At 48.5% G+C, this 21,891-nt stretch overlaps 1 protein-coding gene across 1 annotated transcript in view; it reads right to left on the bottom strand.

Moving 5' to 3' along the window:
- The window catches only part of INCA1 (inhibitor of CDK, cyclin A1 interacting protein 1), a 241,866-nt gene that overhangs the window by 125,551 nt on the left and 94,424 nt on the right, over positions 1–21,891 (bottom strand). Inside the window, exon 5 of the mRNA XM_078669807.1 lies at positions 6,691–6,899. Within this exon, the coding sequence (XP_078525933.1) occupies positions 6,691–6,899 (209 nt within the window). The remainder of the gene's footprint in view (positions 1–6,690; positions 6,900–21,891) is intronic.

Below are 21,891 nucleotides of genomic sequence, written 5' to 3'. Positions count from 1 at the left end.
TGAACAGCAAACCAAACGGCAGAAAATCCAAGAGGGGTCCCAGCTGCGTGAGGGAGAGTACCGCTTTTAACACCGTCAGCAGGGGGGCGTGGCCAGCGGGGAGAGCAGCCCAGGTGTTGCTTGATGGGCGCGCAGGGGCTCCTGGAGACTGGAGTCCCTGCCTAACAGCTCGCAGCCCCGCTGGACCGGCCGCCACTCCCGCGCTCCTCCCAACAGACGCCTGAGACTATCAGGCTCCTCTGCCACAGACGCGCTGCGGGACCCGCGAAGCGGGTCCGGCGAGTCGTCAAAGAAGCCGCCTCCGCCCTGCAGGGGCACACCAGGTCACCAGGTCTCAGGAAACAGCGAGGAGTCAGGTATGAACAGCAAACCAAACGGCAGAAAATCCAAGAGGGGTCCCAGCTGCGTGAGGGAGAGTACCGCTTTTAACACCGTCAGCAGGGGGGCGTGGCCAGCGGGGAGAGCAGCCCAGGTGTTGCTTGATGGGCGCGCAGGGGCTCCTGGAGACTGGAGTCCCTGCCTAACAGCTCGCAGCCCCGCTGGACCGGCCGCCACTCCCGCGCTCCTCCCAACAGACGCCTGAGACTATCAGGCTCCTCTGCCACAGACGCGCTGCGGGACCCGCGAAGCGGGTCCGGCGAGTCGTCAAAGAAGCCGCCTCCGCCCTGCAGGGGCACACCAGGTCACCAGGTCTCAGGAAACAGCGAGGAGTCAGGTATGAACAGCAAACCAAACGGCAGAAAATCCAAGAGGGGTCTATTAATCCATGTTAGTCCATCATAGTTGACCCCATAGGGGCCAAACTGAGTTTCGTACAAATAAAAAGTGCTTTGTGCTGCGTTGCGTGTGCAAGTTCGCTTCTGTTACCTCTAAAATCATTCATTAACATTTTGGATTGCGTTTACTTCTTTCAGAAACTTTAAAAACCGCCGCCCTTAGACCTGGTTAGAATCACCTTTCAAGCAGTTTAATACAACTGCCATGAAAAGGCCTCACATTTAGGGTCTGAAACATTGAAGAAAGCCATTGGCACCTCAAGGGTAATAATCCTTCACCTACACAGATCACACGCATTAGCAACTACTCTGCTTGATTACACCATTTGCATTGAGTGTTATTTAATTCCTTCTTTCGGCGAAACCAATAGTACCTTAGTGGAATTAGGCCAAAGCAAAATCTCAAGAGCGAGAATTTTAAGTGTTTGGAAAGAGACAGACTCAAGTACTCTGGGGGTGCTCATGGGGTGTATAGATCTACTGCCCAACTACAATGAAAATTGTCTCTTAGGTCCCAGAGATCCTACTTCGCTGAAATGATCTTTGCCATTTTATTAATAATTTTTTATTGTAGATTGTTACTATTATGTCCTCTGCCTGGCTCTTTGAATTTCTCCTAAATGAATTGTTTCATAGTGCCACTTAGTATCGTTTTTAATTTCTGAAAGTACTAAACACATTTCACCCTCTGGGCCAGGTCCTGCTTTATTGGTTTACATGTATTTTGTAACTTCCTCTCAAGCTGTGTTTTGACTGTACTCATTCTTGCAACAAGTCAAGGACATTTCCAGTTCCTGTTGATGACTCTGAAGGGTCTGCTGAATTCAATACATGCAAAGATATAATGTTGTTCTCTTGTTTTTTGGTTAAGGGTTGGCCTTAATTATGCATTTTGAAGCGCTCTCTAGAAATGTTAGTTAATGTATCATGGTTTATGGTTGTTGTCATTACTTTATTTCACAAAATGTCAGGAGTGTGACGTTCACAGTTTAAAAACATATAAAAAGTGCCTTTTCTGGAGTGTGCCAGAGCTTTTCTTGCTTTCATACTGAGCAGTCTCCATGCCAGTTTGCCAGAGCTTTTTGTCTCTACTCCAGGGGGAACAGCGTTCACAACGCAACTTTTACAACGAAGTGCCTTTACGACGCAACTATTACAACGCAACTTTTACAACGACTTGCGCTGGGGGGCGCTCTAGGATAGGGAATAGTTTTAATTTACTATCCAACAACTTCCCTACTATCCACGGGGACTGGAGTTGGAATAGTAAATTAAACTATTCACTATCCAGCGCCCCCCAACGCAAGTCGTTGTAACGACTTGCATTGTAAAACTTGCGTCGTAAAGGCATGCGTTGTAACGACATACATCCCTACTTCAGAGGCAGACTTCATGTTGGTCCTCTTGCTGATTCTAAATTTAGACCTTTTCTCTGAACTCATGATATATATTGATGGGGGTCCTCCCACCGGCGTGACAGCATGTTTCTGGTCGAGCTTGTCCATGAAACCTTTGTTAGTTTGGCTGTCTTGGTTTTAAGTAGCTTGAGAAAGCAAGGCCCTAGCCTCCCTAGGGAACATCAAGCTCCTGCACCTTACTTCTGTTGACAAAAGCTTGCTGTCTTTCTATACATTGCACTCTACACTTTACATTTACCAGTGTTTTGAGCAATTGTCTGCATCAGCACAGAAGCAAAATGTAATACAGGTGCTAGTTCTTGGTGGGCTTATCAGGCTTTTATGCCTAACTCCTGCTGATACAAATCTGCTGCTCCTATTTTATATAGTGTACTTTGCACTTTGTTTTTATTAGTCATCGGAGCAGCTGTTGACTCCAGTGGTGCTGAAAAAATGTAAAATATTTGTAAGTCGTTTGATGTGCATTTTTAACCTCGCTCCTATGACAACTGATTGTAGCGGTTTATCGTCCAATGTATCAACGCCTTGTAAATCATTTAATTAGAAACCTTTTAACATTGACCATGCTATTAAAGATTGTAATGGTTTTAAGTAACCTAATAATAAACGTATTACTGTTATTTAACGGACCAATTGGCCTTTTTGTTTTCTGTGATAATGTTTAATTTTAAATAAGCCTTCATTGTCTGGACTTTGAATCTTGTCTCGTGTAGATTTTCTTTACTTACCTAAGGACCTTGTCCTTTGGGACTCACGTGGCCTTGATCCTTCCAATGAGTCCTTTGATAATGTATTAGTGAAAAGCGCAGACACCACTAACTCTCAACTTTCCTTGAGATTAAAGTATCATGCACCTGTCTGGGGCCACTCCAGTGGCAGTATGCACCATATATAGAATCGGAAAGTCAAATGATATAAATATTTTGCATACTGAAGCCATATTCGTAATGCTTGCAGACTATCACATACAGACACAGTAATGTTGACAGTACTGTTTTAAAAGTGAAATAGACCAAATAGGTGTGTTTGGACCAATGATGTGTATCCTTCACCCACTACACCATTTTATGTAATTCTTGTGTTTTATGTTAAATTTCATACATTCAAGTAGAGTTGTCTGCTTCGTGCTGCCTTGGAGCTATGTGTATGCATATTATTAGGGGTCAACAAACAATCCAGAAAACTAAAAATCCTGGTCTACTGGGCTAGTGCTGCAATGATGTTTGACCGCATTTCAAGCAATTCAAGCCAGTGACCCTCAGTGAAATCAAGGCAGTGAGGGGATATGTGAGCAACATACACTTTCTGCTTTTGGGTTGTATATTATCTTTCAAAGAGACTTGAGAGGACTTAAGAACACATCTCCTCTATTTCAAAAGGTATTTCAGATTTCTGATTCACAGTGAAATCAAGACAGATAGGGGGATATGTGAGAAACATACACTTTCTGCTTCTGAGCTGTATATTGTCTTTCAAAGAGACTTGAGAGGTTTTAAGAACACATCTCCTTTATTTCAAAAGCTCTTTCAGATTTCTATATTAATTAAAACATAATCATACACGTCTTGCATTGCTTTCACTTCAGCAGTCCTGAATAGAATTAGGTGGCAGATACTTCCTCCAAATCGTTCTACGCGATACACGATGGTATGGTCTCAGAGAATTAGCTATATAAGCCATATACTGCAGACAGGATAACACTGCTTTGAAAACCAATGGAATTCTTTTCCATAGGATATTCACAGTTGTTTCACTTCTGTCCAGGAAGGTTGTGTAGCAGATGTGCAAGTAAACCACGGATGCAATGCCCACCGTATGAGATACCTTTTTTGATTCCTCATTCCAAGATGATGCTACAAATGATGATTTTCTATAAATTGAATATTGCCCTTCTGCTTAGTTGGAAATACGAGAGAGCAAGATATAAGTGTGAGGAACTCTTACGTTTTACCTTTACTTGATATAATCTTTCCATTAACAGCACTCACCTGTTATATCCAACTCACCGTCAGATAATAATCTTTCTCCTGTCTGCCATCAACATTTTGGTCTGACGGGCTCATGCAGAATAAAATAGCAAGGGGGTGTGGCCCTTTTTTATTAAGATGCGTCAGGTCATGTTGCAGGTTACATTGGTTAGTACAAATTGGCAGTAGGATCCAGTCATATTTAATAGTCATTTATCAATCAATCAATCAATCAATCAATCAATCAATCAAGGATTTGTGAAGTTCCCTATTCACCCATGAGGGTCTCAAGGCACGGGTGGGAGGTTTGAGCACAACTGTGTCTCATCCGAAGAGCCAGGCTCTTCCTAAAGGCTAGCAGTGTGGGGATTTGTCTGATGCTGAGAGGGAGTTCGTTCCAGGTCTTTGCTGCAATGTAGGAGAAGGATCGCCCCCTCGCTCTGCGGATGATTGGGATTTCAGCTAGGGCAAGATCGGCGGATTAGAGGCTTCTCTTGGGTGCGTAGAAGTAGATTCTTTCGTTGAGGTATAGGGTCCAATGTTGTGGCGGGATTTGTAGGCGTGAGTGAGGAGTTTGAAGGTCACTCTCTTTTCAACGGGGAGCCAGTGGAGTTCTCTTAGGTGTTGGGTGATGTGGTGTTGTCGTGGGATGCCAAGTACCAGTCTAGCTGCGGCGTTCTGGATTGTCTGGAGTTTGAGGAGTAGAGATTTATTCATTCCGGGGTAGAGGGCGTTCCTGTAGTCCAGTCTGTTGGTTATGAGTGCATGGGTGGCGATCCTTCTGGATTTGGGGGGATCCATTTGAAGGTCTTTTGAGGAGGATGCAGAGGGTGTTTAAGCATGTGGAAGATACTGTGTTGATCTGTTTGTGCAGGGTGAGGGAGGAGTTGAGTATGATGATGAGGTTGAGGGCGTGGTCTGTGGGTGTGGGCGGTTTGTCGAGGGTGGTGGGCCACCAGGTGTTGTCCCATGCTGAGTGGGTGGATCCGTGGACGAGGACTTCCGTTTTCCCTGAGATAAGCTTTAGGCAGCTGTTGCTCATCCAGGAGGCAATGTCTTTTATACCTTCCTGGAAGTTGTGTCTGGTGACGTCCGGTTTGTTGGTGAGGGAGTGGATAAGCTGGGTGTCGTCGGCGTAGGAAACTATGCTGAGTCAGTGTTTGCTGACGATGGTGGCGAGAGGAGCCATGTAAATGTTGAAGAGTGTGGGGCTGAGTAAGGATCCTTGGGGTACTCTGCAGCTGATTTCTGTGGGTTTGGAGCGGAAGGTTGGGAGTCTCATTCTTTGGGTTCGACAAGTGAGGAAGGCGCAAATCTAGTTAAGGGTGGTTCCCCGGATGCCTCGGTCGTGGAGTCTAGCAGGTAGTGTGTAGTGGGGGGGTGGTGTTGAAGGCTGCTGAGGTCTAGTAGGATGAGGGTTGCCATGTGGCCCTGGTCCAGGAGGGTGCGGATGTCATCCGTGACGGCTAGGAGGGCAGTCTCCATGCAGTGGTTGCTGCGGAATCCAGATTGGGAAGAGTCGAGGATCAAGTTGGCTTCTGTGAAGTTGGTGAGCTGGTTGTTGACGATCTTCTCTCTGACTGCGAAGGGGAGGAGAGAGATGGGTCGGTAGTTCTTGAGGTCCATCAGGTCTGCGGTGGGCTTCTTGAGGAGGGGCTTCTCTCGTTTCCAGTCATTGGGGAAAGTGCCTGTTTCGAGGGAGGAGTTGATAGTACGTCGTAGTTTGGGTGCTATGGTGGAGGCAGCACTGTGGAAGATGTGAGGTGGGTGCTCCTGAGTGTATACTTCTCATGGTTTTGGCGGTGTGTTCCGTGGTGACGGGGGTCCAGGCGGTGATGGTCGGCTGGGTTGCATTGTCGGTTGGAGGTGTAGAGTTGGTGTCTGGGTTCTGCTCATCGAAGTTGCTGTAGAGAGTTCTGATCTTGAGATGGAAGTAGGAGCAGAGTTTGTTGCAGAGGTCCTGGGAGGCAGGGACTTCGGAGGATTCGCTGGGGGGTTTGTTGAATTCTTGAATAATGCTGAAGATTTCTTAGAGTTGCGTGAGTTGGTGAGTATTCTGTTCTGGATGAAGTTCTTCTTTGTGGTTCTGATGAGTTGGTGGTGTTCTGTCATGGTGGTCTTGCAGGCGGAGCGTGCTCCTGGGGTTTTGCTGTTCCTTCAAGCTTTCTCGAATCGTCGGCACGTGTGCTTGGATTCTCGGAGGTGGGTGGTGAACAAGGTGGGATTCATGGCGCACTGCCTGTTGGAGTTCCGGAGGGGAGCAAGAGTGTCTGCACAGTGAGTGATCCATCAGTGGAGTGCATTGGCCACGGAGTTGCCGTCGGTTGTGGTGGGGGGAGGAGAGCTGTTGAGGTCAGAGTTGAGGTGTTCCTCGGTATCACAATAGGGCCTTCCATTTAACTGAGCAATCTGCGTAATAATGCTCTTAATTTACAATAAACCATTATACCCCACCGTGTGAACTATTTTTCAAATCTAGACCTAAGCTACAGTAGTGAAACTTGTTTGAAATAAAATTGAATGCCTTACTGATCAATTGTGGCTTGCCTTCTCCTGAGATCCTCTAGATGGCAGCAAACCGACATCACATGACTGCTGTCTCTCTTTTGACCCTTCTGCTTGCCCTTCTTGTTTCTGCACAGCTCTGAAGGAGAAACGAGTCTCTCGGGGATGGAAATTATTTGCAACGAGGGTAGGTCTGTTAGAGAATCAGGTCTTTCGACTGCATAATTTGACATCTACGATAAAAAAAGACATGAAGAGCTTGTCTTTAGCTTACAATTTGCTGTAAGGATGAATGCATTCATTAAATCGGCCATCCTGAGTTGAGAAAGAAGCAGCCACTTCACCCGGCATGCACTGCCAACAAGCACCCACATTAGGCATTCTACCACTTTGCTTATTCAGATGATGTCTATTTGGGTTTTGACATTATTCCTTGGATGGCCTATTTAATTAGGCTTTCAGAAAGAATGGTGGGCCATCTCATTCATTCATTCAAGATTTTTAACCTTTGACCCTGCTTGCAGGCAGGTCGCCCCCATGCCGCTACTCTTCATCTGACTGCCCGGTTGCCTGGTTCCTGCCTCCTTGCTGCCTGCCTCCGTGTGCCTGGTTTCTTTTTCCCTCCCCTCCGCCCTGCGTGCCAGTTCCCAAAATCTCGACCCGGCCCTTCCCGTCGCTGCCTCCCTGCGGCCCCGCCCCCGGCACACCCATTGGCCTCCCCGCTCCCGCCTCCCAGCTGCTCCTCCCTCCCAAGCCTCCTCAAAAGCAGGCCGAGAAGCAGTAGCAGGAGCGACCTTTGACTCTGCTTGCAGGCAGGTCGCCCCCAAGCCGCTACTCGTCACCTGACTGCCCGGTTGCCTGGTTCCTGCCTCCTTGCTGCCTGCCTCCGTGTTCCTGGTTTCTTTTTCCCTCCCCTCCGCCCTGCGCGCCAGTTCCCCACCGCTCTCGACCCAGCCCTTCCCGTCGCTGCCTCCCTGCGGCCCTGCCCCCGGCACACCCATTGGCCTCCCCGCTCCCGCCTCCCAGCTGCTCCTCCCTCCCAAGCCTCCTCAAAAGCAGGCCGAGAAGCAGTAGCAGGAGCGACCTTTGACCCTGCTTGCAGGCAGGTCGCCCCCACGCCGCTACTCGTCACCTGACTGCCCGGTTGCCTGGTTCCTGCCTCCTTGCTGCCTGCGTGTTCCTGGTTTCTTTTTCCCTCCCCTCCGCCCTGCATGCCAGTTCCCCCCGCCCCCACACCGTTCTCGACCCGGCCTTCCCGCCGCTGCCTCCCTGCGGCCCCGCCCCCGGCACACCCATTGGCCTCCCCGCTCCCGCCTCCCAGCTGCTCCTCTCTCCCAAGCCTCCTTAAATGCAAGACGAGAAGCGGCCGCGCAGCGGGCGCGCCTAAGGTAAGCCCGTCCGCGCCTGGACCACGCCCAGCGCCAGAACCCCTGGACCCTGCGAACGCCACTACACCAGAACCCACTACAGCGCCAGCACCCTCCACGCACTCAACGCCGGCCGAAACCACATCTGCTTCCAGGCCGCCCCGAAACGGACCCACGGACCCTTCTCCTGCCACACCTGCAGCTTCACCTGCGCAAAACCACCAAACCCCCCAAGGATTGGACTCAACCACCTCGGCTGCATACTCCTCAACACCCGCTCCACACGCAAACACGCCATCGAGCTCTGGGATCTGCTTGACACCTCCGCCCCAGACGTGGCCTTCCTGACCGAGACCTGGTGGAGCGACTCCTTGGCGCCTGACATCGCCATAGCCACCCGGACGGCTACAAGATCACCCGCAGGGATCGCGCCAACGGAATCGTAAGAGGAATAGCCATCGTCCACAAGTCCACCCTCAAGGTCACCACCCAAGCAGACGACATCCTCAACACCGCCGAACACCTGCACTTCCGGATCCACACCGACCCCAACACCACCCTTAGAGGAACACTCATCTACAGACCCCCCGGATCCCGGGCTCAGTTCAGCGACTTCATCGCCGACCTCGCCAGCACCCACGCACTTGCCTCCACAGACTACATCCTCCTCGGGGACCTGAACTTCCACCTCGAGAACAACAACAACGCCAACCCCGCCACCCTGATCGACAACCTCACCAACCTCGGCCTCAAACAACTCATCACGGCACCCACCCATGCCGCCGGCCACACGCTGGATCCCGTCTTCTCCACAGGCTCCCATGTCGCCTTCGACCTCACCACCGAACTCCACTGGACCGACCACCGCTGCATCCATTTCACCTTCAAGAGACCAACTACACACCACTGCACCCAACAGCTGCCTCGCCGCTGCTGGAGCAAAGTCACCAAAGACCAGCTGATCACCTCCCTCGCCAAGAACCCACCCACCGACCCCACCAACCCAGACGTCGCAGCCCGCAACCTCAGACAGTGGATTGACGACTGCGCCAACACCCTCGCCCCGCTCAAGAAACCCCCCAACAACCACGCCAACAAGAGAGCCACCTGGTTCACCGACGAGCTCCAGACCTCCAAACGCACATGCCGGAAACTGAAGGAGACATGACTCCACAAACGCACACCGGACAACCACGCAGCCCACAAGGACGCCACCCGCAAACACCACCACCTCATCAGATTAGCCAAGAGATCCTCCTTCAAAGACCGCTTGGATAACAACGCACACAACAGCAAAGAGCTCCTCAGCATCGTAAAGTAACTCTCCAACCCCAGCACCAACGACATCCCTCCCTCACAAGAACTGTGCGACTCACGAGCCATCTTCTTCCACCGCAAGATCGCTGACATCCACGACAGCTTCAACAACACGACCACCCCGACTACGCCAGACTCCACCCCCCCTGTGAACACCACCAGCACCAACCGCCTGACCTCCAGATCCAACATCAACGACAACGAGACACGCAAGGTCATGAACTCCGTCCACTCAGGATCTCCATCTGACCCGTGCCCTCACCACGTATTCAACAAAGCAGACACAGCCATCGCATCCCAACTACGAAAGGTCATTGACATCTCCTTCGAAACAGCGACATTCCCGGAAAGCTGGAAGCACGCCGAAATCAACGCCCTTCTCGAAAAGCCCAAAGCGGACCCCAAGGTCCTTAAGAACTTCCAGCCCATCTCCCTGCTCCCCTTCCCGGCAAAGGTCATCGAGAAAATCGTCAACATGCAACTGGCCCGCCACCTGGAAAACAACAGCATCTTGGACCCATCCCAGTCCGGATTCAGACAAAACCACAGCACCGAAACAGCCCTCATCGCCGCCACAGACGACATCAGGCACCAACTAGACAACGGCGAAACATCAGTTCTCATCCTCCTGGACCTGTCAGCTGCCTTCGACACGGTCTGCCATCACACTCTAAAGACACGCCTCCTAGAAGCTGGAATCCAAGAGAAGGCTCTCGACTGGACCACGTCCTTCCTCGCCAGCAGAACCCAGAGCGTCCGCCTCCCACCCTTCCGATCCGAAGCCACCGACATCATCGGCGGCGGCCCCCAAGGCTCATCCCTCAGCCCGACGCTGTTCAACATCTACATGGCCCCCCTCGCACAAGTGGCCCGCCATCACGACCTCAACATCATCTCCTACGCCGACGACACGCAGCTCATTCTCTCCCTCACCAAGGACCCACACATCGCCAAAACCAACCTCCAAGAGGGAATGAAGGCTGTCGCCGACTGGATGAGGAGCAGCCGTCTGAAGCTGAACTCGGACAAGATGGAGGTCCTCATCCTCTGACCCACCCCCTCAGCCTGGGACGACTCATGGTGGCCCACCACACTGGTATCAGCACCAACACCCACCGACCACGCACGCAACCTAGGTTTCATCCTCGACTCCTCCCTCTCCATGTCTAAGTAGGTCAACGCCGTCTCCTCCTCCTGCTACAACACCCTTCGCATGCTCCGCAGGATCTACAAGTGGATCCCGACCGAAACAAGAAGAATGGTGACACAGGCCCTCGTCAGCAGCAGACTGGACTACGGCAAAGCACTCTACGCAGGAATCCCAGCCAAACACCTACGACGACTACAACGCATCCAAAACGCCTCCGCCCGACTGATCGTCAACATCCCCCGCTGCACCCACATCACCCCCCACCTGAGAGACCTACACTGGCTCCCCGTCGACAAGAGGATCACCTTCAAGCTTCTCACCCACGCACACAAAGTACTCCATAACGCCGGACCAGCCTACCTGAACAGCAGACTCAGCTTCCACACCCCCATCCGCCAGCTCCGCTCCACCAGCCTCGCCCTCGCCACTGTGCCCCGCATCTAACGGATGACCTCTGGCGGCAGATCCTTCTCCTACCTCGCCGCCAAGACCTGGAACACCCTATCTACCCACTTACGGCAGACCCAAGACCTACTCACCTTCAGAAGGCTCCTTAAGACCTGGCTCTTTGAGCAGTAGTAGCACCCCCTCCCCTCAGCGTCTTTCTTTTTCGTTCCATAATAAAAGCACACGCGGTTCACACAATCACACACACAAACGTCCTTATCTTTTGATCCTGTAATCTATGTGGATACATATAATTACACACACAAAAAATGTGGGTCAATCTCACTTCTATGTTCTATTTTTGGTTGGCGAGCAACTTTGGTGCATTTTGACGAATCTGCAGGAAAAACGTTAGCCAATAGGTAACAAGCATTGGCATAGCCATTAGGTCTCGCCTTTGGGACCTTATACGTTTTTAGCTATGCAACAGTTGATGTTGTTGTACCAAGGATATTGTGGTGCATAACTAAATACTTATAAGGTCTCAAAAGCGAGACCTATTGGCAATGCCAATGCTTGTTATCTTTTGTTCTGAGCTGTTTTCTAAAAATAGCAATTAACTAAAGGTAAACTCATTGTTTATGATCTGTATATATGTTTACAGTCCATCATATTATCTGCTTTATTGTGTTCAGAAGGTGAATTTTGGCAGTGTTACCTATTCTTACTATTGAAGCAAGTCAGTCCTCCGTTTACTGACACCCTAGTGTAGCTATAGTCCTGTGCTCATCCAGCCAAGAGTGCTGATATTATTGTGACTGACAACCTCCTGAATGGGAAGCAAATTCCTTACTTGGCATGTATGGACTTGCTGTTTGCTGTCAGCATTACTGATTTCACTGTCTGGAAATAGCTTGATTTGGCACAAAAAATGAGTTTTTCAGTTCCCAAACCGATATGTTGGGCCAGTGAGCAAGCAAAGTTCTAAAATTAGCCTGCTCATGCCCTACGATGCCATTGTGGGGCTTCCATCACTAAAGGTTGAGACATTCCGTTTCATTAGGGCCTTAAACCCTAGTCAAATGACAAAACCTTCATGGGTGAAGCTCAGTGAACACTAGTATGATGCTCGGAGGTTTTCTTTGGTGCCAAGAGATCCTTTAAAATGTGTGTGCTTTGCAGTTTACAAATGGCCCTACAGGTAGAGAGAGGTGGACTTGCTGGTTTGGGACCAGATTCATCTAGGAGAAATTGCAATTGAGGATGTCAAGCCTCAGTTAACACGTTTTGTTTTCTAAGACAGCAGTACAAAGTACCTATACTGGTACCTGTGCTGTACTTTAGTACTTGAGATTCCACACAAATGCAAGTGCCTGTGACTCACTGTTACATCTGTTTTATATGCAGCTGGTTATTCTAACATTATCTGTGTGGCAAAAGTATTCAGCATATAAGAAAATCGAAGTATAAGTGAATTACGTGTGCACAATTATGCCACAATGGCCTCCAACTGCACGAGGGCACTCCCCATGATCCAGCAGGATGGAGTCCTAATATATTCCACCTACTAAATGCGTACATAGCTTACTGTGCATAGTTAGCAAAGCTATCTCTTAGGGTAACACGAGGAACTCTGCAGAGAGGGGTTTGCAAATGTCCACTGTGAAGCCCGGGGCCCCACTCTCTGCTCTATAACAGAAACATCTACGAATTAATCACTTTTGGTGCTTCCATTGCAATTATAGGTCCAACATTTAAGGGAGGTGCGGTTTTACAAATTTCATTGCCTGTAATGCAACTATTTGGAAGGCTAAGCCAACTTATGCTTTAGAGAAAAGTTGTGATCTCCACTTGTGAGAAGAGTTCATCAGAAACAGTTTATTTCAGCCATATGGAGACAAGCCACCTGTGTGCATGCAGGCAACACAACAGCTAACTTCTCTCAGATCCTGATCAGAATCAAACAGTAACATGCTAATGGAACACCAGCACCCGAGTCTTCTATGTCCAAGCGAAAGGTTAAAACATACTAAGCATGCTACATGGCACCTTACATTCTGAGATACTACGCAAACACATCAACTTGGAAGTACTGATCCATCCGCCAAACTGCCTGGACGCTCTCCAAAAAGTAAGGTCTCTAGTCTTTTCCATGTAAAGAAGTTCTAGGCAGTTATGTACCAACCCAAAAAATATCTTGTGATCGACACTAAGAACACTGGTACTAGTTAACATTCAATACATGACCAACCAATTAGGCCATATTTTGAGGCAAAGACCTTAGGCTACTGTGAGGACTCTAGATTTCCTGCAGAGTCCTAAAAAGCATTATTCTTCCAAATCACCTCCTTACAACTATAAGGAAACAAGGTGAACCGAACTGAGCCACTAAACACCACTGTAATCTTTAGGAATAACCGAAACGGTGTGAATACCAGGTTATTTATAGAGCACTATTTTACTGGATTTGAGCTAGTCTGCAATTAATTCACGGTAAAGGATTCTAATGTGCCTGGTAAAAGCTTACCTAGTACAATGTGTGACAGTTTCATAAAGTTCGGAAAGTCAGTTTCCCAATTACAAAAAATTGACAGAATGCACCAACGATCGCACACTGTGGACATAGATGGCGCTTACATTCTTAAAATGTGGATTGAATTGATGAGCATTTAACTTCCTCCTTTACGAAGCCTCATGGGGTGAAGCTACAGTGACTGCATACCACCAGAGACCTACGCGCATCACGGGATGCGCAAGAGGCCTGGATGATGAAACCACCACAGTGTGTGACAGCAATTCGGTGCTCAGGCAATTCAAAGCGCACAACTTTCAAGAGCCTCCCCATACTGGCACGCCCCTCTAGCCACAACTAACGTGTGTGAACGAGCATTAGTGCTGGTGTGATAAGTAAAAGCGGAAGGGCGAAAAGTACATCGCATGTTATTTGGCATTCACCTTTCAAATGCTATTTATTTATCCGTGCGGAGGAAGTACCCAGGGCGAGATAAGCAGCTGATGAGGAATGAATGAATGAAGGCAAGCACACACCATTCATTCATTACACGTCCAGCTCTCTGGCCCTACACCAGCATGGGCAGGGGCGAGTGATAGGTATTCAGCTATGAAATTAGGGTTTAGATAGGGAGTGCACTCCATACTCACCCCAAGCAGCTCCCGTTCGAGCTCTCCGGCTCGTCAGAAGATTGGACCCGAACCGCGTATTCCACAGCGCGTACACAGGGGTTCATGCTTTGCAAGGCCAGAGTGCGTGGCCGAGGAGGACCCCCGGGAGCATACGGGGCAGGGGCCGTGGTGCTCCCTGCACGGCATGGCCCCGAGGAGGAGAGAGCCCCGATCATGGAGAACTGTAGCCTCTTCATTCCGTCAACTACTATCAGGGTCCGCCAGCCGAACTGCGACTGCGCAGAAGCGAGAGCGCGGTAAGTCTTCAGAGACGTCCACTTTAGAGTCAGGCACAGGATGCACAATGCTCAATGTTTACAAACGGATGACAAGCTAATCCTATAGATAAGGCTTCGCTTCGGCTGGCAGGCCAGTCTACTTGCATCTTAGGTAGCCAAGAGACTTTTCCCCCTTCAGTTTTGCGTCCTTCTAATCTATGCCCATGCATATTATTGACGAATGTGTTTATTTATATGAGTTTAAAAAACCAGTGGTTTAGCAAGTTTTCATGGTTACATTTAAATACCAGCCCATTTTTATTCGACTCTCAAGAATTTTCCAGACACAGTATAAAACAAGCAGTAGCTGCGCAGCCATAAAAGTAACGGGCCGCGCGGCCGTGAAAGGGGACGCGATCAGTGGTGTTGGAGAAGCGGAGCGAGGAATGGCAGATGGTGGCGCTGCGAAAGTGAAAGTAATCGCGGCTGTAAGGGTGCCCGCGATATGGCGCCTGTGCTCGTAAGCGCACGCTCGCGCGCGTAACCGCTCGCTGGTGGCCGAAGAAAGCCTTTTAGTTGCACTTCAAGAAGCCAGTTACTAAATGTCTCGCCAGATCAGCGCATAGCTGGCTCTAGCGAGACCTAAAAATTACTTAGTTTAGGCAGGTGACGTTTTCTGCAGATCCATCTGGGATAAAAAAGTAAGTTGAAAGGGTGATCAAGAACATGTGATTTCAATGTTAATTCCTGTAGAAATGTTTGGTTTTCGATGCAGCAAGAACTGCTGGCCGGATTAACAATAAACTTGGCATGAAAATACAACTTTACACAGAATAGGGGCTTTATATTGTTAGCTGTAAATTCACTCAGTAGTTTTTTTAGATATTTGTAAGACGAAAAACTGTTGTACAGACTTTGAAGAGTTCACTTGATATATATCTTGACCATTAATTTCCAGACTGCCAGCAAAAAAACAACAAGCATTTGCACACAATAAGCCTCGCATTTTCAAGAGTTTGAACTATTGGCATTGTAAATGACAATGCAAATAGCCTAAACTCTCGCAAATGCGACACCTATTGCATTGCAAATGCAATTTTTGGAAAAGGGTCCAATGCTGCGCTTTCACATTATTGTCGGCCACTCCCCTTTCTTTAGACGAGCCACATCTAAAGAAAATGGGCGCGGCTGCCATTAAAGTGAAAGCGCCGTATGGGGCCCAATTACAAAAAAAACCTGCATCAATTAGTCAAGTTGACAAATACTTTTTTGGGGTAAAAGTGCCTCATGCCGTGGTTTCACTTAAATAGCTGCCCCTTTCTTTAAACAAGCTATGTGTTAAGAAAGGGTGTGGCCAACATAAAAGTGAAAGCGCCGTGTGGAGCGCCTTTACCCCAAAAAACATTTGTGTAATACAAAAGGTCTTGCATTTGCGAGAGTTTAGGCCATTGTCATTTATAATGGCAATAGCTCAAACGCTCGTAAATGCAAGAACTATTTTATTGCAAAGAAGCGGCTGTGATCATCCCCGGTTGCTTTGAAAGTGACAACGTGCATGGCGCACTGCACGTAGTGCCTGCAGGAGCAAACACCCATCAAAGAAAATAGTGCTTACAAACTAAAATAAACATACCGTGTAACAACAGAAGTAAGGGCCAGTCTTCATGGGAGGTTACAAATGAAGACAAGGCGGTACTAAGGAGGGACTAACAAGCCTATTAACGAACCAGAAGGCAGCATTTACGGACAATAACACAAACCAATGATAAATATGGGCGGAGAGTGGGCGGGCTCCATTTTCATACTCAAATACAGCATGCCTTGCAGAGCAGCACATGCCCTGCCCAGGCTCGACCTAAAAATGAATACCACTGGGCAAAAGACTATTTTCAACTGTTGTCCAATGGTGGTCCACAGACCCACTCTGTTTGGTTGGCTGCAAAAGAAACATTCTGTTGTGGTCATTTTAAAAGGACCTAAGGCTCGGATCCTGCATATGAACAAAAACAAATGAATCAGGCTGTAGGGGGACAAGGGAAGCAAACCTGACTGCCTGGCCCATAAGAGGAGCCCCAGAGGTACCCCAGACTTGTGAAAAAAAAACAGTTTTTCTTCCAAATTCACAAAGCTGCCTCTGGGGCAGTGGACCCCAAAGCAAATGTCTGCATTTGTAAAAATAAAAAATAAAAAAATGCAACTACTAGGTCATATCCTGCTGCAGCATGGTGAGTTGAGTGGAGAACCAAACCTTTCACTAAGAGCAGTGGGGTTCGGACCACTGGGTGGTTTGGCGCAGGACCCAGGTTAAGGTCATTCCCCGCAGCCAACTTCTACTGCACACAACCAAAAGCCTCCATGTACAGTGGGGATTGGCTGTGGAGGATGTTTTTGCGCAGGACCTGGGCGAAGGCAAGGCATTGCGGCGCATTCCACTGTGCACAGCCGTAGGGCTTGTGCAGTAAAGTTTGCCACATCGTGGGTTGCTTGCAAGGCCTGGCTGCAGGCCAGACCCTCTTGCTAACCCCCGGTGCACACAATTAAAAGAACTTCAGAAATTCCCAAAAATCACTGCTTAATTAGTGGAATTAGGGTTAGGAAACTAAAGCATAAAACCACTAAAGTTGGCCAGTTATTATTACCTATGCTACCTCGCTCCTCTGGTGCCCTTCTGGGGGCGGTCCCTCGGATTAAAAGGAAAAGATGGGAAGGCACTTCTTTTTCTAGCTCGCTGCCACAGCCTGGAATGACCTCCTCTCGCATTTATGAGCAATGAAAGACAAGCACTGTTTCAAGCAAAATCTGAAAACGTGGCTATTCCTCTCAGCATTTCACTAGGGCGGTGTTTGCAATGATGGTTCATTTAGCCTGCTTAGCGCCAGGATACTTTCCGAGTAGCTGTGCGCTTTAGAAGTCCATCAAAGTTAATGTATGTGTAATGCAGTCTGGTTCTGTTAAAAGGCGCTTCAATGCCCTTGAACCAGGTTTGTTCTATTAAAAAATAATTTGGAGTCTTCTGCCTGATATATTTTTTCAGTTAGTCAATAGCCAGTAGAAAGGAGAAGTCCAGCAAATTCTTGGGCCAGACTTGTTGTATAATCGACAAACATTGTCATGGTGGTCATGCGGTTGGATGGTGGTAAATCATTAATGAAGGATATTTGAGACCAGACATGTTTAGGAACGAGAGCTGCCTGCAGAAATCCATCCTTACACTGTGACCCTTTCGACCCTGCTCAGGTTACACACATTTTGAAGTTAACACATATCTATACATTTTCTCTTTCATATTTAGCAACCAAAATATTGCTGAATTATTTCGTTGACTCCAAAGTCCAATATTGGGGGTACTATAACAACAATACAAGATTCTTCCTGTTATTGTCCAAGACATTATAACCAGTTGCCTTCGATACAGAAGTAAACTTTGTTTTTCTGCAAACAATCTTAAACACAATGCATCCACTGCAGGGGCCTGTGTTCGATCTCATGGTCAAAGGTTCAAATCCAGGCGGGTCCACTCAGCCTTTCAGTCATCTGAGGTCGATAAAATGAGTACCATTGAGTTGGGTAACAAACATCTGTTATTCAGCGCCAAGAGACCTCGTTGGGGTGAACGTGCGCTTTACAAATACACATGTTGTGAGTCAATAGACGTCGCATTTGTAGGGCACAGATGTTTAGTGCTTGGTGTGAAACACACAGAACCCTGCATGGCAGCTGCTTCCCTTGGGCTGCCCTGAACCCGTTCATTCCTGTAGTGTGTGTCAAGCAGTAAGGTGGACTTTGTGGGGGTGTCAGAGACAGTGTTCACTGAGCACAACATTGACCCAGAGACAGGTTCGTGTTTTAATTCTGCCATCAACAGGACTTTGTTTTTGTTATAGCGCTTAATGCCTTCCGCAGTGCGATTCTGAATCGCTGTAATGATGGGTGTTCATAGTGCCCTATGGTGCGAGGTAACTTAGGTGGACAAGACTCATGTTGGAAGGGGAAGATTCTGTGTATAGTCCTCGGGCACCTGTTTTAATAGGTTGGAGGGTTAATGTGCCCACTCTAGGCCACTGCATGTGATATAACACATGTGTATTCTATGTAAGGTAGAAATCCTCCCTACAGAATAGGAGGCACCATTATCCCGATACTGCTGTAGCTGATAAAATCTATGTAAAATGCATCTGCGGCCTGTGAGGGCGCATATATTGTATCTATAGTCCGAGGGCAGGGCCCTGCACTTGGAATGTCATGTGTCTCTGTACACCGTGCTTCATGTCGTGTCTGTATATTACTCCAAGAAGTATGTGCACTTTATTTATTTATTTATTTCTGGTATTTGTAGAGCGCGACACTCATCCCAAGGGATATCATGGCGCTAAAAAGAAAAAGGGGACTGCTGAAATTATGCGGGGGGAGTTAGTTTATAGGGAAAAGGTGGGTTTTGAGTTTTTGCCGGAATTGAAGGAGGTTTGTAGTGTGTCTAAGATCCATAGGTAATTCATTCCATCGTTTGGCCGCTAGATGTGAAAAGGCTCGTCCACCCGTTCTTGTTTTGTAGATGCGCTTGGGTTTTGCTAGGGCTGAGTTGTTGGATCTTAGGTTCCGATTTGGAGTATAGAACTCGATTTTTCCTTGCAGGATTGTAGGGCCTGTTTTGTGGAGGGCTTTGTGCGCGTGACAAAGTAGTTTGAAGGTGGCTCGCTGGCGCATTGGCAGCCAGTGGAGTTGTTTCAGGCATGCTGATGCCGAATCTCGTTTGCCTTTGTTGCATACCAATTTGGCTGCCTGGTTTTGAAGGACCTGTAAGCGGGAGAACAGTTGCTCGTTCATCCCTTCGAATAGGGCATTGCCGTAATCCAGGCGGCTGACCAAAAGGGCATGGGTAATTGTACGCCGACAGTCCAGTGGGATCCAGGAGAAGATTTTAGCTAGAAGTTTCAAAATTGCAAATCCTTTACCCCAGAGTATGCGTACGTGGTCTTTCATGGACAGTGCGTCGTCCATCATGATGCCAAGGTTTCTAGCATACTGTTTCGGGGTGGGGGCTGTTCCCAGTGTCGGTGGCCACCACGTATCATTCCATGATAATTTTGCTCCTCCGAACAGTAGTATTTCGGATTTTCCGGCATTGAGTTTAAGGCAGTGGTTGCGCATCCAGTCTGCCATTTCGGAGAGGCAGCTGTGTAGTTTTTTTTTGGTTGTTTCTGATCTTTCCGATCTTTCGTCCATGGTCACCATCAGCTGTGTATCGTCGGCATATGAACATATGCCGATGCCCCACTTTCTTCCAATGTCAGCCAGAGATGAAACGTAAACATTAAAGAGAGTGGGGCTTAGGGAGGCCCCTTGTGGGACTCCACAGCCAATGGGACGGGGTTTAGAATGGAATTGGCCCATGTGCACTGCTTGGGAGCGGTTGCTCAGGAAAGATTCAATCCATTTTAACGCTGTGGCTTGTACTCCTTTGCTCTGGAGGATGTTTAACAGGCATTCGTGCGACACTGTGTCGAACGCTGCCGACAGGTCTAGCAGTATCAGAGCCACCGATCCCCCTTGATCAGTGATGCATCTGACACTGTCCGACACTGCCAGCAGCGTAGCCTCAGTGCTGTTGTTGGATCTGAAGCCGGTTTGGGTGGGGTCCAGAAGCGAGTTGTCCTCCAAGTATTTGGACAGTTGTAAGTTGACCATTTTCTCCAGTGCCTTGGAGAGGTAAGGGAGCTGTGAGATCGGCCTGTAGTTCTCTGGGTTGAGGATGTCGGAGCCGGCTTTCTTCAAGAGGGGGGTTACAGATGCGTGTTTCCAGGAGTCTGGAAAGGACGCGGAGGCGAGGGACTGATTGAAAAGTTTGGTTATGAGGGGGCAGAGTGTCGGTGCAATTTCTGAGAACACAAAGTGCGGGCAGGGGTCAGCAGGAGAGCCGGATTTAATTGCTTTAAGGACTGCCAACACCTCCTCTTCGGAGAGTGGTTGGAAGTTGGTTAGACGTGGGGAGTTGCCTGTGTCTAGATGGACATTGTCTTTGTCGGATGTAGGTGGATGTACATCAAAGTTGTCGTAAGGGGTGGTGGGATGGGAGGGGGTGAAGGTGGAGTAAATTTTATTAATTTTTTCGGAAAAGAAAGTGCTAATCCGTTCGCATGCTTCTGTTGAGGGGGTGAGGGTTTGCGAAGTACAGGATGGATTGCTGAGCTCTTTCACGATTTTGAACAACTCTTTTGCGGAGTTGTGGTTTTCGTGAATTCGTTGCGTAAGGAATGCTTTTTTTGCCTCTCGAATGGCAAAGATGTATTGTCTCCTTTTGGTGGTATAGTTGGCTCTGGTTTCAGAGTCTTTGGTTTGTCTCCATTGGTGTTCTGTCTTTTGACATTCCCTTTTGAGGCTCTTAAGGGTGGGAGTGTACCATTTTTCGTTGGTGGATGTTTTTTTCCTTACTTCTCGCAAAGGTGCTATTTTGTCCAATGTTTGGCGGATTCCGGTTTCTAGCCGGATAACGTTGTTACAAATAGATGAATTGTCTGGTAAGGAGATATCCATTTCGCGAAAGTGATTTTGGAAATTGGAGTCGTTAATTAGTCTCCAGGCTCTATTGGAGGTGAGGGGGGTAGGTCTGGTCTTTACGGGTTTGCCAGGAAGTTTCAACGAGAATGAAAGCATGAAGTGATCGGACCATGACAGGGGTAGGATTTCCTTAAGGGTGGTCGACTCGATGTTAGTAAAAAGGAGATCCAGGGTGTGCCCTGCAATGTGCGTAGGGCCATCGACCAGCTGCTTGAGTTGCAAGATTTCCATGTCGTACTTGAGCTGTGTCGATCCAGGGGCATTGGTATTTTCGTAATGGACATTGAAGTCCCCAATGACCATGTAGTTTTTGTGTTTTAAGCACAAAGGGAGTAGTTGGTTCAGAAGTTTGGCGCTGACGCTGGTTTGTTGTCCTGGTGGATTATAGACAACTGCGCCTGCTAGTATAACAAAATTCTCTGCGAGAATTTTAAATGATAATAGCTCATGTTCGGGATATGCATTAATTGTCTCCGTGAGACATGTTAGGTGGTCCCTGAAGATCACAGCAACTCCACCTCCTTTTTTCTTGTTTTGTCTATTTTGTGTGATTATTTTATAATCAGGGGGGAGGGCATTGGCTAGGTCTGGAGCACTGGCGTCGGATAGCCATGTTTCGGTGATAAAGACCAGGTCTGGAGTCTTAGAGGTTAAAATGTCCCATATATCTAGTGCATGCTTGGGTAGGGATCTAGCGTTAAAGTATAGGCATTTTAGTTCCCGCTGGTAGCTGGTAGGGATTGTGTGAAGATCCGGTGGGAGTTGACCCAAGCTAGTCCATTGACATGAGCGGCATGAGATAGGTCCGTATGATAGGCCTGGGCCGGTTTGACTGCAGTTGGTCGTTGTGGTGGATTTGGTCAGAGCTAGTATTTCGCTGCGGTTGTAACAGATGGTATCTGTCCTGGATAGGCTGGAGCCTGTAGGCGGTATGGCCCCTAGTCCCGGTCGGTCGCGGACGGGCGCAGACGGGCTTGCCTTAGGCGCGCCTTCGGCGCGCAAACGTAGCGCCCGCTACGCTCGCCCGCTGCGCGACCGAGAAATACAC

Source organism: Lissotriton helveticus, chromosome 12 (genome assembly GCF_964261635.1).
Source record: "Lissotriton helveticus chromosome 12, aLisHel1.1, whole genome shotgun sequence".
Lineage (NCBI taxonomy): Eukaryota > Metazoa > Chordata > Amphibia > Caudata > Salamandridae > Lissotriton > Lissotriton helveticus.
This window is presented reverse-complemented; position numbering and strand designations above follow the sequence as displayed.